Below are 19,781 nucleotides of genomic sequence, written 5' to 3' on the forward strand. Positions count from 1 at the left end.
TTGTATGTTTTATTAGCTGAAATATAAGAAAATGAATATTTGTTAAATTGAATGTACGTAAATATTTTAGTACAATATATAATGATACATGAATATAATTTAATAAATTTTGTCAATATTTTTAATATCAAAAAGCACTTTTTTTTTTTTTTTTTTTTTTTTTTTTTTCCTTATTTTACTTTTAAATATAAAAATAATAAAATAATAAAATAAACATTTATCATATTTTCAATATCAATTGTAGATCTGCAAAATAAGCCATAACAAAAAGGTTGTCACATATATATATATATATATATATATATTATATGTTAGATATTACATTATATTTTATTATAGATATATTATTTTGTTTATTTTTTTTTATTTTTAAGAAATGCCTCAAAGTATGAAGGGACGTGTTTTAGATTTTAAGGAAGTAAAGGATTATTATAACAAAATATTTACAAGCGAGGTACTTATATCTTTAGAAAAAGATATAAAGTTAGAAGATTTAATGTTCTCATATAACTACTATTCATATTTAATTAACGAGAATGATAATGTTGATGAGTCATATGTAATTCCAAGTGATTATTTAAATAGCGATGTTGATATGGAATATAATACTGATGATAATATTAAGTCAAATGGTTTTATATTAAAAGAACAAGAACGTATGTATAAGCGTAATGTAAATTATAAATATAGCAATGATGATATGATAAATTATTTCGACCCTTTAACAAGTGAAGAAGAATATGAAGAAAAAATTGAAAAAACGTTTGAATATTTAAACAATTTATTATTATCATTAGATCGTGATAATATAGATATGAATTATAATCATCCTAATGGATCTAACTCATCTAATAATTTACATTTAATTAATCAAATATGTATTAATTTAAATGTTATAAAAGAAAATGATAATATTTACAAACTTGGTAACATACAAGTTGATAAGTGTCAAATAAATCAAATTACCTTAATTATTATTGCATATATAATTACTAGTATCTTTAAATTAAGTATGGGTAGAAAAATAATTTTTTCTAATAAAAATATCAACCATATGTTATTTAGAACTTTACATTTACAAAATATTTATATACAAATATATACATTGAAAAATTTAAAAAAATATATTATAGAAGATGGAGAATTATATGATATTATACATTTGAAAATGATAAAGTTGTGTATTTTCAGTAAATCCTTATGTTCATTTAATAGGGCTAATGACATTTTATTACGCCTACTTAGAGAAAAAAAATGTCATTCTAGTGATATTTTTGATTTTTATTTTTTGAAAAAGCTTAAGTTATCTTTAGATCGTTCAGATAATATTCAACGATTAAGATTGTTAGATTTTATATCTGATTGTATAAATATTACTAACGATGAGAAGTTATGTAATTTATTCAAGTTGGATGTATTGTCTTCACAAAATAAAACACCCAGTAGCATAAATGACCATACAAATGTAAACAATAATAATAATAATATTAATATTAATAATAATAATAATGATGGTAGTGATATGTACCAGTTATCTAATGTAGAGAAACAGTTTAAAGAACATAACCAAATTAACAACAACGTTGATAAATGTGATGAGTGTGATGATGAATATATGAACATAGATGATATAATTTACTCTCAAGTACATGGTTTAAAAGATATTATGAAAAAACATAATTATAAAAAGGAATATATATATCAAATGATTAGAATTGATTTATATAAATATTTATATATGATTTACATAAAAGATGATTTATTATTAAAAATAAATGTATTAGAAATATTTTCCAAGTTAATTCAGAATATTAATTATTCTAATGGATTAAATATAGATAACTCTCACCTTTTACATAATGTTTTATATGATTTAAAAAAAAATGATGAATATATACTACATTTAAGTATAATAAATTCTTTAATATCATATAGCTATATGAATGAATCTATATTACATTTTCTTATAGATTCACATTCAAACATTTTATTAAAAACAATACTTCAATATATAAATAATAAAGAAAGTGATGTTGAAAAATTAATTGTTGGAATTAAAGCATTTGGTTTCTTCTTTTCATATAAAGAATCTTGTAATCTTATTTTGAATTTAGATAAAAATGCTCATTTAATTGTTATCAATCATATAAGTACTCATTCTAATACTAACGTCTTATTACATTCAATAAATATATGGTTAAAAATTTTTACATCTAAACCTATGGATGACACATGGATTAAAAATATTATCCATTCAGTTCTCTTGGAAAAAATTATTCTCATATTAAAAGAAATTGATGATAACAATATACAAACCAATATTTTTAAATTATTACAATTAATGATACCTTATGATATTGTTACTACTATTTTAAATGAACAGTGGATTATTAAAGGTTTAAATGATACATTGGAAAATAAAACTTATGACCTAAAAATTAGTAGATACAATTTTTTTGTAGCCTTATACAAACATAACAAAGATATTATTTCAAACAATGCCTATGCAGATAACTTAATACGAAACTTTATAGAACCAACTCCCAAAAGGTACTAAATGTATATATATATATGTATATATGTATCTATATATATATTTTTTTATTATTTGTAATGTTTTCGTACATTTTTTGTTATTGTACAAAAAATATAAATCTGTGTTGCATAAAATGCGTATATATATATATATAATATAACATTATATGTGCGTGAAAAGACAAAATGTGTATATTAAACGAATAATGATAATATGCATTACATGCATAAATATACACATACATACATACATATATATATATATATATATATTTTTATATATATATATTTTATATTTTACAAATACACACACAGTATTATTTTTTTTTATTAACATTTCATCATTCTCATAAACTATAATGTACCATAAAGAAATTATGTTAATTATCAACTAAGTTATATATAATAAAAAATTATTATTATATTATAATTTATATATGGAATAAGAAACAAATGTCGTTGAATTATGGACTTGATGAAATAATTCAAATAAAATGCTCCTACATAATAGATAAATATAAAAATAAGTTGAAAAAATTAAAAGAGTACAAGCATGTAAATAAAAAAATTATATATATATATATATATATTTATTCATTTATGCAGGAAGATTATTTTTTATTCTTATTGTTTCTTTTTCTTCTTTAAAATGGAAAAAGAAAAAAAAAAAAAAAGCATATTTCGTATAACTTTGACCTATTATGTATTTTTCTATTTTATCTTTTTAGGCTTTAAAAGAAGAATATGAAAAAAAAAACAAGGCCCATTACGTAAATAGATATATGCTTAACGTAATATATTAAAAGAATGAATATAAATATATTTTTATATGGTCAACATTTAATCTCTATATTATATAATATATTATCTTTGAATGTCATTTTTTGTAGAAAGAAAAAGAACAAATATATATGGATATACATAAATATAAGGAGAAATATGAACTTGAAACCTTAGAAAAAATAAAGGAAAAGTACAATAACTATTTCGCTGATATTTTTTTATACGAACAAGAATATTATCAATGTATATATAAAGTATTCAAAAATTTACTACAAAAAAAGGAGGAAATAGATGAAAAAGAAAAGCAAGCCATCAAATTATATGTATATTAATAGAAAGACATGGAAAAAAAATATATATATATATATATATTTATATATATATGTATGTATTAAATATGTACCTTTTTATTTTTTTTCTTTTTATTTTTTTTCTTTTTATTTTTTTTCTTTTTATTTTTTTTCTTTTTATTTTTTTTCTTTTTATTTTTTCTTTTATATTTCTTTTAGGAATATGGACATATGATGATCTCAGATAAAAATATAAATGTAGAATTTCAAAATATAGCAAACACCAATAAAAAATCTTTTAGCATGTATGACGTTAAAGCATATGAATATAAAAAAAATATAGATAATATAGATAATATAGATAATATTGATAATGCTGATAACTTAGAAAATCTTTATAATATCAATGTAAATGAAGTTTATGAAAGCATCCTTCTCGAACAGAACGATGATAATTATAGTCACATACTCAACAACAATAAGAGCTTTAATAAATTAAATAGTGAATATGATCAAATAAAGTATATTCCCCAAAATAGTAATTATAATAATAATATTAATATGTTTACTTCAAATTTTAATGAGTACAATTATTCTATGAATGAACATAAACATATGTCATCAATAAATCAAGTAAATATCATAGATCATATAAATACAGAAGATATATTAAATAATACTGATAAAAATGATAATACAAACGAATCAGATATTATTATTAAATATTCGAATCAAAATTTTCATCAGAATGATATGGATATTCAACAAAATAATATATCTCAGAAAAAAGAAGCGTCAAAGGATAATGAAACATACATAAAAAAGAAAATACCAAAAGAAAATGAAAGTGAAGAAATTATTATGAATTCAACTGAGGATATAGATGTGCAAGAAAATATAGAAGATGAAAATGTAGAGAGTGAAATTAAGGATCATATAAGAAATAATTTAGAAGACATGGATTTTTTCAAAAAAGAAACTACATTCGAAGAAATAAATATAAATAAAAATGATAAAAATATTTTTCTTCCAAATAATGATGAGAAAGTAGAAGAAAATAAATTTTTTAAAAAAAGTGCAAGTACCACAAATGAGATTTTAGCAAATAATATTTTGAATTCACATATATTAAATAATAGTCATGATATAAATTCAAATATTAAATATGGGAAAAGTGAAAATTATATAAATACACTTGATCTACAAAAATTACATAACGATATTATAAATAATGTAGAAGCAAATAGAGAAGATAAATCTGAAACAAAAAAAAAAACAGAAGAATTAGATGATATTATTGAAAATAATATAGATTTTAATATATCTAGTTATTTTAGTGGAAATTTTGATGATATTATAGATAAAGAATATTTAATAGAAAATGAAAAAAGTAATATATTAAATGAAAATTCATTTATTATAAATAATGATCAAACTATTCAATATGTAAACAATGAAAATATACACTCGAAACCCTCTTCTATTAAAAAAAAAGAAAATTTAAACATATATAATAATAATGATGAAGAATATCAATATATGCAAATATATAATGAAAATAATAATAAAATCCAGTCATCCTTATTTCAAACATTTAACAATTTTAAAAATGATTATAACATACAAATTGAAAGAATGAATACTTTTGAAAATTATGCACAAGAAATAAATATACTAGAAAATTATGAACATATTATGAATTCACTAAACTTAGATAATACATTAATTAAAAATGAAAATAATAAAAGTAACGAACATGCAATGTTGAATATAAGTAATATCAACGATATCATAAATTACATGAGCAACAATATAAAAAAGAATTAATTATCTATTAATATATATTTGATGTACATATGTAATTTATTTATTTATTTATTTTATTCACTTAATTTTTTATGCCTGGAAATATGTGGACATATATTTATTATTGTTGTGTATTATGATAAATAATGAAACATGAAAATAAATCATTTTTTATAACATATATAATAACATTCTGACTTATTAAGCCAACTTTAACTGTATTAAAAATATTGTTAATTTTACATTCATATTTTGTTCATAATTATTGTTTCAGAAAAGATAATTATATATATATATATATATATATATATATATATATATATATCAATTAGAATACATCTGACACGTATATACACACACCATTATGTGTCCATTATAAAATATGTTATATACATAAACATATACATATAATTATATATATATATATATATATAGTTAACAAAATAAAAAACAAAAATATGCATATAAATGAAGAAAAAAAAAAAAAAAAAAACATATGAATGAAATAAAAACACATAAACATTATAATTAAATCTTCTTTATTTTACAAATCATTTTTTATCAAACTTTTTTTTGTTTTTATTCATTATAATTGATTTATTCATTAATGTTTTATCAAGTTGTTCTATTATATTATTACTATTTATTTCTTGTTTGTTTGCATAATTTTTTTTACGATTCATATATTCATCATTGTTAAATTTTAGATCATTAGATATTTTATTATTTTGTTGTAGACCCTTCATAAATCCTTTTATTCTTACCATATTTGTATTTTTCTGCTCATTTGGTGTATTCATATTATTCATATTATTCATATTATTATTATGACTATTCGTTGTTTTATTGTTTAAAAATTTAGTATTGCTTGTATTATTTTTATTAGAATATTTATTATTTTCTGGATTTTTAAAATTTGATTTTTCTTTTTCTTTGAATGATGATATTTGATTTACATGAGACTTTTTTAAGTACGTTATATTCATATTATTATTATGATCATCATTATTTTTATAATTAGCTTTATTCATATTATTTGAATTTTCAGTAATCATTTCACCTTTATATAGATTTGTATTATTTTTCATATATCCACTTTTTCCAGCTCCAACTCCGACTGCATCATCTTCGTCTTCTTCTTCTTCTTTCGTCTTATTAAATTTTCTCACTATATTGGGTTTTATATTATTTCTATTAACATAAGTATTATTATTACTATTATTATTATTAAGGTATATATTACTGCTATTATTACGTGCTTTATACTTATTATCATGATCTTGATTATTACTCATTTGTGAATTAATTCTTCGAAGCATTTCATTTTCATTGTGTAGATAATTATGGCTACATAATATATTACTGTCACTATTATATCCATTATTCTCTTCTATCGATTTATTTAATGAATGTGGTGTACGAGAAATATAAGAAATATCAATATTCTTATTCCCATCAAAAAATTGGACATTCTCTCTTTTACTATTTATCATTTGAACATTCGAGTCAACATTTCTATTCGACCTTTTTTCATTATATTTATTGTTATATTCATATAATTTGTCCAATGTCTTATTATTACTATAATTTTTTTTGTTTCCTGCAATTCTTTCGACATCACTATAATGATGCTCATTCATATTATTATATTCCTCCTCTAGAAATTCATTAAAATTATGTTCTTTTTTCATCGAATCATTTTCATTGCTAAGGAAGTGATCATTAGTTATTTCTTTTCTAGTCATTTCATCGTCATTATTATGGTAATTAACATATTCATTATTTTTACCTTTCCTAGTATGATAATAATTATTATTATTGTTCTTATCATTCTTTTCATTCCTATCATTTTTTTCATACCTATCATTTTTTTCATACCTATCATTTTTTTCATACCTATCATTTTTTTCATACCTATCATTTTTTTCATACCTATCATTTTTTTCAGTAGCATTTAACTTTCCTTTATTTGGTGACATTTTATTATGCTTACTACTTTGCATTAAACTCGAAAAATGATTTATAGATTGCATATTTTTATTAACTAAATTATCAATTGTATTCAATGAGCTTTCATTTTTCTTATTTATTTTTACATTCTGTTCATTCGGATTATTTGCATAATTTCTGGAAATATCATTTCCATATACATTACTATTTATTTTATGTATATTATCATTAATATTATTTATATTACTATTTATATTATCTACATCATTATTAATACAATTAATATTCTTATTAATATTATCTATAGATGCATTTTCTTTATTAGATTCCTTTTCTATATAATTATTATTATATTCATCTAGTACATCGATTGTCATATCTTGTGGTTTTTGTTCATAATTTGCTAACATCATCATACTACCATCATATTTATTATTTTCATTATCATTATTATAATAATCAAAATTATTACTTTTAATATCTATCAAATCAGATTCAATTAAATTATTTACATTTAATGATGTCATTATATTATTTTCATGTTCAACTCTGTTTTTATAGTTTAAACGTGATGGGCTATTTTTCGTATTTAATGTATCGTTAAAACTACTCTTTCCCATCTTTATATTGGTACTTACATTATTAATATTATAACTATTATAACTATTATTATATGTATTATTTTGATTTATCTTATCACCTTGATGTATATTATTACCATGTTCTTTTTCTTTTCTGTATTGTTTTTTCTTTTCTTCTTCATTATTATAAAACTGGTTCTCTTCATACATGTCTCTGGGTATATTAGTTGAGAATTCATTTTCATTATCATTATAATTATATTTATTATCACTCTTTAGATAGTTTTTTTCATAATTCTGATAATCTTGATTTAAAAAATCATCTTTTTTTTCATTAAATTTGTCACCCCCATAATGATAATAATCCACATTATTATTATGATTACTATGATTACTATTATTATTATTATTATTATTATTATTATTATTATTATTATTATTATTATTATTATTATTATTATTATTATTATTATTACTATTATTATTATTATTGTTGTTCTTCTTTGTGTTGTCGTTATTTTTTGTAGTGTGTGTATAGTTTGTTATACTCCTATTTTCCTTAGTACCACTCTTACTATAATTTACCTTATCATAATTATTATCATCCTTATATATACCACTCACAGTATCCCTTTCATCTAACACACCCATATCTCTATTATTCAATAATTTAGAATCCATTTTGTTATTATTCATATCTGTATTCTTTGAATAAGTTGAAGCAACATCCTTATCAATATTATTAGATATATAATTTGCATCTGATATGATCAAATTGTCATTTTTATATTTTAAAAAACCTTTATTTTTAAAATTTTCATTTATCATACTATCTATATATTGAATACTATTATTAATCTCTAAATTGTTATAATTAAAATTTATACTTTTTTTCCTATTTCTTCTTCTTATCAAATCATATTTATTTTTACCAATTGCCTTTACCTTTACTCCTCTATTTCTTGCGTTACTTGTTCTAGACAAGTTTGTAGTAACTTTTCTATTCTCCAAATTTTTTAACGATATTATAGCACCTTTACTACCACTCTTGTTTCTACAATCTTGTAATTTATTTAATAAATTTATTTCATTTTCTTTCTCTTTCAATGATTTCTCTTTATTTTTTAATTGCTCATGTAATAATTTTAATTGTTCTTGTATAAATTCTGTATCCTTTATATGCTTCTCTTTCATTAAAAGAAATTGTTTTTTCTCTGCCTCTAAACTATTTCGATCTATTTGTATAACACTTTGCTCATCTAATAATTCCTTTTCACGTTTTTCAATATTTTGTAATTGCATTTCTTTTTGTTTCAAACTATTTTTATAATTAACAAGTTGATCTTTAACCTTCTGTAATTCATTTTTTTTGTCTTTAAGTTTCTTTTCTCTTTCTTGTAATTTAGAACTATACTCTTTTAACTCTATATCAAATGAATTCAATGATTCCTTTTTCTTATTTGATTCTTCCAATCTCTTATTATATTCCTTTTCCTTTTCCATTAAATGAATTTCTCTATTTTTTAATTCTTTGTCATAATTTATTAATTCTTCTTTATTTTTTTTTATCTTATCTAATTGTTCATCAAAAATTTTACGTGATTCTTCCATTTGACTCTTGTCATTATTTAAACATTCTTCTCTTTCATCCAAATCATATTTTCTTTTCTCGATTTCTTCCTTTTCCTTTTCAATATTTTCCTTCTCCTTATTTAAATCTTCCTGTTGCTGTGATAAATTGATAATTCTTATCTTTATATCATTTTCTTCTTTTTCTTTGAAATTTTTATAATTCTTTAATTCAATTTCAATTTGCTCCTTTTCTACTAACAAATTTTCTTTTTCTAAATTTAATTTTTCTTGTTGAACATATAATTTTTCTTTTTCTTCTTCAATATCTAGGTAAATGTTTTTTTTATAATTTTCTAATTCTTCTTGTTCTTTTATAATCAAGTATTTCATCTTATTCTTATCTTCTTCTAATACATCATATTTCTTTTGTATACTTTCTTCATATTTCTCACATTTACTTCTAAATTCTTCCTCATAAACCTTTTTTTGTTCTTCAAAATTATCACGTTCTTTATGAAGCTTTTTTTTTTCATTACCAATTTCGTTTTGTAACCTTTCATTTTCTTCATCAAATTTTTTTAATAAATCTGATTTTTCATTTTCCATATTTTCTTTATATTTTTTTTCCAAATAAATTTTAAATTCCTTTTTCTCTTCTTCCAAATTTTGTATCATGTTGCGTCTTTCCTTTTCAATTTCATCTTTTAATTTCTCATTTTCTTTTTCCATATTTTTTATCATCTTCTCTTTATTTTTTTCAATATCTTCTAACATTATTGCTTTCATTTTTTCAACTTCCTCAATCATTAATGTCCGTTCCTTTCTTAATTCTTCTTTCATATAATTGATTTCATTTTCTTTTTCCTTTTGCATATTATTTTTTTCATTAAGAAATTTTATTCTCTCTTCTTGCACATCATCCAATAATTTCATTTTATCCATCTCTAATTCTTTTCTCTTTTTATTTAAATCTTCAAGTAATTCATTATATCTATCCATTCTACTATTTAATTCTTTTTGTTTTATTAAATTATTTCGTTCATTTCTTAGTATTTCTTCTTCTTTGTTTTGTAAATTATTATATTCACATTCAATAATTTGCTTCTTTTCCTTTTCTAAAGATTCTAATTCTTTCTTTAACATTTCCAATTCATTCTTTTCTTTCATATTACTCAATTTCTCTTCTTCTAACTCTTTTTTAGTATGATTTAAAAAATTTTCTTTTCTTTCTATATTTCTTCTTTCGTTATCTATTTCTTTTTCTCGCTCTTCCATTTCTTTGATTTTTTTATTAAACTGTCCAAATTTTTCATCATATTCATATAATTTACTCTTACACTTATTTTCAATAGTTATGCATTCATTCATTTTATCTAATAACTCTTTTTGAGCATTATCATATTTCATTTTTATAGAATTAACATACTTTTCTTTTTCTTCAATATCTAATTTCTTTTTATCTACCATCATTTCTTTTTCCTTTATCTGTGAATGAATCTTCTCAATTTCCTTTTCTTTATCTGCTAACATCTCGACCTTTTTTTCAAAATTATCTTTTCTTTTTTTCATTAAGTTCTTTTCAGTTTCTAACATTTGACGATTTTCTTCCATATGAACTTGCAACCTAGCCATCTGCTTACTAGCTTGACACACACAAACAATATTTTTAAAATCATTCTTTTTCTTGAAATTCCTATCAAAAGAAAATAATTCTTCATTATTATGAATCAAAGAATTTTCCTTATTCTTTTTCTCATTTAGCATGTTCAACTGATAACCTTCTATCTTATTGTTATCTATAAATATTTCTTCCTTTTTATTATTCATATAGATACTTTCTTTATCTGAAATATTATGGTAATTGTTCAGATGCTTTTTTCTCAATTCGCTAAAATCAAAATTTCTTAGATTAGACAAATCTTGTTTATTCTTAGAAATTAAAGTATTGTTATGTGTTGAAATATCTCCATTGGGAGTAATAGCATTGTTGTTTTCACCATAATTATTAAAATTGTTAACATTATTGACATTATCATTATAATTATTATTGTTGATATTATCATTATTATTATTATTGTTGATATTATCATTATTATTATTATTGTTGATATTATTATTATTATTATTGTTGTTGTTGTTGATATTATCATTATTATTATTATTCATATTAATATTATTCTTCATATTATTAGTATCATTATTATTCACTTGGTCTAAAATATTATTCCTTCCTTTATTATCATCAAATTCATTCTTGTTATTCATAAAATCTCCTCTATATATTGCTCTATTGTTATATTCATTTGCATTTATATCCATCATTTTATTTTTCAAAAAATTCAAATTGCTCTCATTCTTTAACTTCAAATATTTATCATAACGTGAAATGCCATGGTTAGATGTATCCCTTGTCTTCTCTTGATAATAACTAATTTTTGCTTGTGTATCATCCACATAATTTAAATAATTACTAACCTTTTCTGTTTCCAATTTCCCTATATTTACATTACTTGAACTTGAACGTTTATGATGAACATTTTTATAATCATAATTTAAATTATCTTTACCTTTATAATAAGAATCAATATAATTATTTCTAATGTCATTCATATTAAACGTATTACCATTTTTATTTTCCTCTACATTCTTCTTTATATTCATTAAATTTTCTATTATTAACTGTTTAGAATTATTATTTATTAGATTATTTTCATTATCTCTTTTATTAACATCATTATTATAATTTAAGTTGTTAACAGTATCTTGTATTTCTTTTTCATTAGATATATTATATTTTTGATCACTTTCATATTTATCTTTCGCATTTCTATTGTTTAAAAGATTATTTAAATAATTACTTCTCGCTTCATTCTTTAGATTATTTAAATACGTTTTCTCATTGTTATTTTCACTCTTTAACTGATTGACTTCCTTTTTGTTTATATCTTTTAAATTAGCTAGTTCTTTTTCATAAAGAAAATTATTTTTATATTTCTCTTGTAATTCACTTAATTTATTACCATCAATATATGCAGAGCCATTACTATTCAATGTATCAATATCCTTATTATATAACAAATTCATATCTATATTTTTATTTGCATTATTATTATCTACTAAATTCATAGGACTTGTAGTAGAATTATATCTAATATTATTATTATTATTATTATTATTATTGTATATATTTTCATTATTATTATTAATATTTCCTTTATTATATATTCTATTTCTATTGTACATATAACTTTTCTCTTTATTCTCATCATTTCTAATAATCATATTCTTCATATTCGTGTCCTTAAAATTGTTTAAGAATTCACCTGGGTTCATATTATTTTTATAATATTCATAATTATTCATTTTGTCGCCTATCTTTTTATTATCAGAAATTATTGAATCTTTGTTTCCCTTAATCCTGTCTTTTATCTTCTAAAAATATAAAATATAAAAAATAAAATATATATATATATATATATATATTAAAAAAGGTTATGGCAATTATATATATATATATATATATATATATATATATATATATATATATATATTTTGAATAATCTATTTACCTGAATAACAGAACTTGGGATATCTTCTGAAATTTGTCTACTAGAACTATGTTCTGAAGTGAAAAAATACAATGAAAAAAAAAATATATATATATATATATATTATAATAAAAGATATATAAGGTTTTATTTTAAAATGCCTACTTTTATTAGATTTATATTGTGATTCATGTGTTTCTAAATCTAGATGCCTATTTGTTTTTAACTTATCGAGTGCATAAAATTTTCTCTTAGAACTATTTATATAACTAGATAATTTCTTATATTTCGTATGTGTATAATCATTCTCCTCTTCCTCCTCCTCATTATTATTATTATTATCATCAATATCACTACTGTTACTAATATTAACATTACTATTATAATTATCGATGTTTTTTTCTTTTATATTATTGAGAGAATGATTATCACTATCGATTACGGAATCATTATCTTTAATTTTAATAAGTAAACTATTTTTATCATATTTATCTATTTTATTTATTAATGTATTATTTTTATCATCTTTCATATCCTCAATTGTATTTCTCTCTTTTCCAAATAAATTTTTGTATTTAATAATAAAACTTTTCCCATTTTTTATAGAATTTTTTATGGTTTCTTTAAAATTATTCTTACTTGTAACGGAGATATCACTGTTTATTTTGTTTTTCTCAATATCACTTTCTATTTCACTGTTTTCTTTATATATTTGCTCTACTTCTTCTTCGACTTTCTTATTTTTAACTGTATCAATATAATTAGAAAATTTATTATAATTATATATATTCTTTATACTGTCTAGGTTTACTTTACTTTTTTCTATTACACTATTTTCATTTTCCGGTAAACTAACAGAATACACACTATTATTATTGCTATCAGTTTTCATTTTTTTTTTTTTTTTTAATTAATTACTTTTAAATGTGTATTAGGAGAACCAACCAACTGTATGTTTTTAATGTGTAAAGGTAAAAATAAAATATATATATATATATATATATATATATATATATTAATACACACATATATTATATATATATATATACGTGATATTATTCCATAACAATTATTTTCTATTTTTATTTTGCTATATATATCATATTATATACACATAAGTGTCAATATGTTCAAAATTATTTGAACAATATATAATATACGAAAAAAAAATAATATGCCAGAAATGTTAAGTGATTAAAAAAAGGTAAAACATTATGTTATTTGAAAAAAAAAAAAGAAAAAAGGGATACATATATAAATATTCATATATATTAAACATAAACAACTCTTATGAAAAAAAAAAAAAAAAAAAAGGAATTTTTTTAAAAACTTTATTATGATATCATGGAAATTATTTTATAAAGTTTACATATACTAAATATTATTAAAAATATAAAAAATAAAAATAAGTGTAATTATAAATGTGTTTTAATTAATCTTTTAAAAATACATATTTATGTAAATGGTAAAATATATCATTATTTTATATTCCTTTTTATATTATCACTTATTTTACGCTCTCTCTCTCTTAATTTTTTTTTTTTTTTATATTTTTTCTCTTTTATTTTAGAATAATATTTATAAGAAAAAAAATAGTCAAATTAAATCTATACATAAATAAAGCCATTGGGAGAAAATATCGTATGTATATAATTTGCCATTTATTTTTATTATATTTAAAACTATACACATGCATTATATAAACATATACTAAAGTGAATTACATTATATCATATAAATATATATATATTATATTATAAAAATAATTTTAATATATTATTTTTTATATTTATATGTATATAAATATATATATTTTTTATATAATATCAAAGTATAATGTTCAAAATTAATATTAAAAAGATTAATATATATATATATATATACATATGTAATATTTTAAAAAAAGAGAAAAAAAAAAAAATAAATAAAGATACACGAATATTTTGAGCATATATAAATTTAATGAGAGTAAATTTTTATAAATGTAAAAAAACATACTCTTGCTCCGATTTAAATGATTTCTTTTTATTCTTTATAAGTAAATAAATATCATATATATATAATATAATATATATATATATATTTTTTTTTGTTATTTTTGTCTGGAATTTTTTTTTTATATCTTTCTTCATTTTTACCTGCACGCATCAGGTAAAAAAATTTTTTAAAATGTGCAAAAAAAAAAAAAAAAAAAAAAAAAATATATATATATATATAATGATAAAAAAAAAAGCTATATAATTAAGAAAAAAAAAAAAAAAAAATTATATATATAATTTGTAGATTAAGGGAAAATGAAAAAATTCCTAATATACATATGAATTCGAAAATTCATAAATTTATATATTTCTTTTTCTCCTTTCTTTTTAATTTTTTAAGATAGTAAAAATTTTATTTATAATATCTTAAATTTTAACATTGTTATAAGTCTTATTATAATATATATATCATATAAAAATTTTCCTCTTGTATCATTAATGAAATTTACTCTTCTATTATTGTAAATAATGAACATTAAAAAGAAAAAAAAAAAAAACTTCATAACCTTTAGTCTTTTCCTTATTATACAATATTATTCTTTTTTTTTATAAGCAATTAATATAATACCTATGTGGATGAATAAATAGAAAAGTAACATTCTTTACATAAAACTGTATTCACATTTCCATTTTCAATGTAGAAAATCTTTTCAATTACTTTTTATACACATAAATATTTATTAACTTTATTAAATTATTTATTAGCTTAACAAATTAAAAGTTGGTAAATTAAAAAATAAAAATATAGAAAAAAAAAAAAAAAATGAAGTTTTTATGAAAATATAGAATTAAAATTTATATTATAAATACTGAGGATGGATACATAAATAAATACGCATATATATTAATATATATATATATAGAAATTGCAAAAATGAACAAAAATTTCAATATATATATATAATACTCAAAAAAAAAAAAATAATAATAAATTAAATAAAAAGGAAAAAATATGGAAAAAATGATACTACTACAATAATAATAATGAAAAGAAAAATTATACTAATACTGCATAATAATATATATAATCATAATAGTATCCATGTATTGATAATTAAATTATGAATATATATATATATATATATAATTAATTTTAATTATAAAAAAGTATGCTGTATTTTTTTTTTTTTATACCATTTCATGTTCTTTAAAAACCTTTGATATAAAAAAAAAAAATTAAGTATAATTTTTCATATATATATATATTTAAAATCCAATGATTTTTTTCCTTTCAGTTTATGGATTTTTTTTTTTTAAGTACATCCTCATTAAATTTGGTTTTCTTATAATTTGGATTTGTTATATCCAAATTGAAATCCTTATTTTTATATAAATCTGCAAATCTAGAATCAACTACGTGATAATCATTTGTTTTTTCCTTATTCTTTTCTCCGTAATTTTTCATCATGGAATCTTTCTTTCTTTTGTTTGTTTTTTTAGTTATAATTTTTTTAATTTCCTCATCTGTTTTCTTTAATGATTCCAAATATGCCTTCTTCTTCATTTTCTTTTTTTCTTTCACCTTATCTAAATATTTTTCCCATGGATTTCTATTATCTTCTTTTTTATCTTTATTGGTTAGGAAATTTTTGAAAACGTTGACTACTTCATTTTCTTTATCACTATCATCGGAATCGTGTTTTTCCTTATTATTTTTAGATTTTTTCTTTTCATTATACTTACTTTTATAATCTTTTTTATTAATATTTTCATCATTGCTAAAATAGTTATATTCACTTTCTTCAATGGATTCATCATTACTATCTTCCTTATTAAAATGGGTATTAGTGTGTTCATTTTTGGAATGCATCTGTTTTTTATTAAAATTAGTAATATCTTCATTATGATATAAATGTGTTTCATCAAAATTATCACTACTATCATATATATCATCATTTGAATTTTGTGTTAAAGATTTATTAAGATCTTCCAATGTTTTTTCTTCATTTAAATCATCATCATTTAATAAATCTCCAAGAAGTAGTTTTCTATAACTCTCTTTGTTATATCGTTCATTTTTTTCATTATATTTCTTGTTTTTATTTTTGTGTACAATTTCGTCATCTTCTTTATCTTCTTCATCTTCTTCATCACTTGATGAATTTGCTAAGTATTCTTTTAAATCTAATTCTCTCAATTGCTCTTCATTAAATTTGGTGGACAATAATTTTTTTCGCTTAGGATTTTCTTCCCATGTAGATTGCGCATGCGTATGTTTTAATGCTGTACTTACAGAATAATGAAATTCATAATTCTCTGGAATTTTATCACATGATTCTTTTATTTTATAATCATCTAAAGAACAATTATCATCAATTATTCTAAGATCTAAATAATTAATACAAAAGTCTGCATCCATATCATTTAATTCTTCATATAAGTATTCTACAATTTCTTTATTGTAACATTCAACAAGGGCAAAATAATATCTTGACCTTTGAATTTGATATAATCTAATTTTTTCATTTTCATCATCTTCGTCATTCCTATATATAGAAATATCTCCTTCGTTATTATAACTATTTCTTTTTGATATGACTTTTTTTGATTTATATTTTAATTTATCATTATTGTCTTCACTATCAGAATACATATCATTCAAACTATTATTATCTGTATCTTCATCTTGGTTATCTAATTCTTCACTATCATTATTATTACCATAATGTACTTCAACAGGTTCTTCATTTTCTTCCTCATCATCGCTGTTATCATGCTCACTGTTTTCATCTTCATCTTTTATATAATCTAGTAAATTATTTTTTCTATACAAAGCATTTTCATCCTTATTACTTTTTTTTTTTAAAAGATCGAAGTTAATTACTGGTCCATGTTCTTCTTCATACTTCAATTTTTTTTCACCATATTTTGATGTATATATAGTTACCTTTTTAACTGCTCTACTTTTGCTATAATCAATATTTTTCTTTTTCCTCTTTTCAAAATTATAATAAGATTCAAATAAATAAAATATATCAACACTCGAAATATTATCCCAATCACATCCTAATACAGTAAAACGATTAGTAACATTAAAGGTCATCTTAATATTTTCCTTGTTATTATAAATATCTTTAGTTTTTCTATTTCCATTGATTTTATTTGCATCTTTTAAATGGCTCTTATCTTTTTTTTTGTTTACATTATTATTTGAATGTTTTATTTTATTATTAAAATTATTTGATCTACTTATGTTTGCATCAGTAATTTTTTTTTTCTTTTTAATAATTTTGAAATTATCTTCATTTAATTTTTGGTTTTTATGTATATGTTTATTTTTTTTTACATTACCTTCATTTAATTTATTCTTAATTTTTTTTAATGTTTTACTATTTTCAAAAGTGTCAGATTCTTGATGTGCCTCACCATCTATATTATCATTATATAAGATTTCTTCTTCACTGTCAATATTATTATCTTCTTTTTTCATATTTTTAATTTTTTTTCTTGGAGGTAAAGATGATGCATCATCTTCTTCTGTATTTGGAATTAAATCTACCATATTGTTATTCATAATTTTTTTCTTTTTTTTCTTATTTTTTTTTCTTTTTCCTAAATTATCTTCTCTAATTTTACAATTTACTTCTTCCTTAAAATTACTTGAATTATTATCAATTTTTATTTTTTTCTTCTTAACAAATTCTTCATTAATATTTCCATCAACGTGTTCATGTTTTTTTTTTTTAATTCTTTCACATTCAAATTCATCCAATTCTTTCTTTTGTGATTCCTTATTATTTAAATAATCATCATTCATTTCTGATATTTTTATATTTTCTTAAATATATATATAAAATATATGAATATATATTTCTTTTATATATTTTATATAAATTATTCAATAAAATATTTTGTGCTTTATATATATTATATATATAATATATATATATATATATATATATATATATATATACTGTTTTTTTTTTTTTTTTTTCTTTTTCTTTTTCTATTTCTTTTATAAATATTTTAACGATCACTTTTAAACATATATTTTAATATGAGTTTTTTATTTTTTCATGAAATAAAAAATCTCATTTTTTTAATATTGGTGAATTTATATATTCTTTATATTTTTGTATATTTTATATTAACAGCACTGAAATTATGTATTTATATAAAATTAATAAAATATATATATGTATATATTATAAAAAAAAAAAAAAAAAAATTAAGCATATATATATATATATATATATATATATATATTATTATATATATTATATAGTAATATATAATAATTTATATATAATAAACAATAACACTATATTCATATATATAATATTTAATATTATTAGAAGAACAAGTAGAAAATGGAATTTTATATTTTATATATGTAAAATTCAAAGAAAAGAAATTAAGTTCAATTTAAAACAAAGGTAATTTATGATATAATTATATATATATTATATATATATATTTATTTATATAATATTATATATATATATATATATATATATATATATGTAATTGTAGAAAAATATAAGAAAAACACTACTCCACGCAATATGTATTTTATTTTTTTCTCTATTTTAAAATACATACGATTATATTTTTAATTTTTTTTATTTTTATATACATAATCATATAATTTAATAAAAAATATAACATGTAATATTATATATATAATATTATGTCATTTAATATATAAAATAAGAAAATGGCAAACTAATTATATAA

General features: G+C 19.3%; 4 protein-coding genes across 4 annotated transcripts; 2 read left to right on the forward strand and 2 right to left on the reverse strand.

Annotated features, from left to right (window-relative positions):
* Nucleotides 1–376: 376 nt before the first annotated feature.
* On the forward strand, nt 377–2,557 carry PGSY75_1206800 (hypothetical protein; the record flags this gene model as incomplete). The annotated part of the gene is made up of 1 exon (XM_018786658.1): nt 377–2,557. One exon carries the CDS (start codon nt 377–379, stop codon nt 2,555–2,557), a length of 2,181 nt encoding a protein of 726 aa, XP_018640523.1.
* Nucleotides 2,558–2,988: 431 nt separating this feature from the next.
* Nucleotides 2,989–5,435, forward strand: PGSY75_1206900 (hypothetical protein; the record flags this gene model as incomplete). Its single annotated transcript, XM_018786659.1, has 4 exons — nt 2,989–3,090; nt 3,264–3,326; nt 3,426–3,641; nt 3,828–5,435. The coding sequence occupies 4 exons, from the start codon at nt 2,989–2,991 to the stop codon at nt 5,433–5,435; spliced, it is 1,989 nt and encodes a 662-aa protein (XP_018640524.1).
* A 530-nt stretch (nt 5,436–5,965) lies between these two features.
* PGSY75_1207000 (hypothetical protein) lies at nt 5,966–13,957 on the reverse strand (the record flags this gene model as incomplete). The annotated part of the gene is made up of 3 exons (XM_018786660.1): nt 5,966–12,949; nt 13,087–13,139; nt 13,231–13,957. 3 exons carry the CDS (start codon nt 13,955–13,957, stop codon nt 5,966–5,968), a joined length of 7,764 nt encoding a protein of 2,587 aa, XP_018640525.1.
* Nucleotides 13,958–16,335: 2,378 nt separating this feature from the next.
* PGSY75_1207100 (putative small subunit rRNA processing factor) lies at nt 16,336–18,861 on the reverse strand (the record flags this gene model as incomplete). The annotated part of the gene is made up of 1 exon (XM_018786661.1): nt 16,336–18,861. The coding sequence occupies one exon, from the start codon at nt 18,859–18,861 to the stop codon at nt 16,336–16,338; it is 2,526 nt and encodes an 841-aa protein (XP_018640526.1).
* Nucleotides 18,862–19,781: the final 920 nt, after the last annotated feature.

This window comes from Plasmodium gaboni, chromosome 12 (genome assembly GCF_001602025.1).
Source record: "Plasmodium gaboni strain SY75 chromosome 12, whole genome shotgun sequence".
Classification (NCBI taxonomy): Eukaryota; Apicomplexa; class Aconoidasida; order Haemosporida; family Plasmodiidae; genus Plasmodium; species Plasmodium gaboni.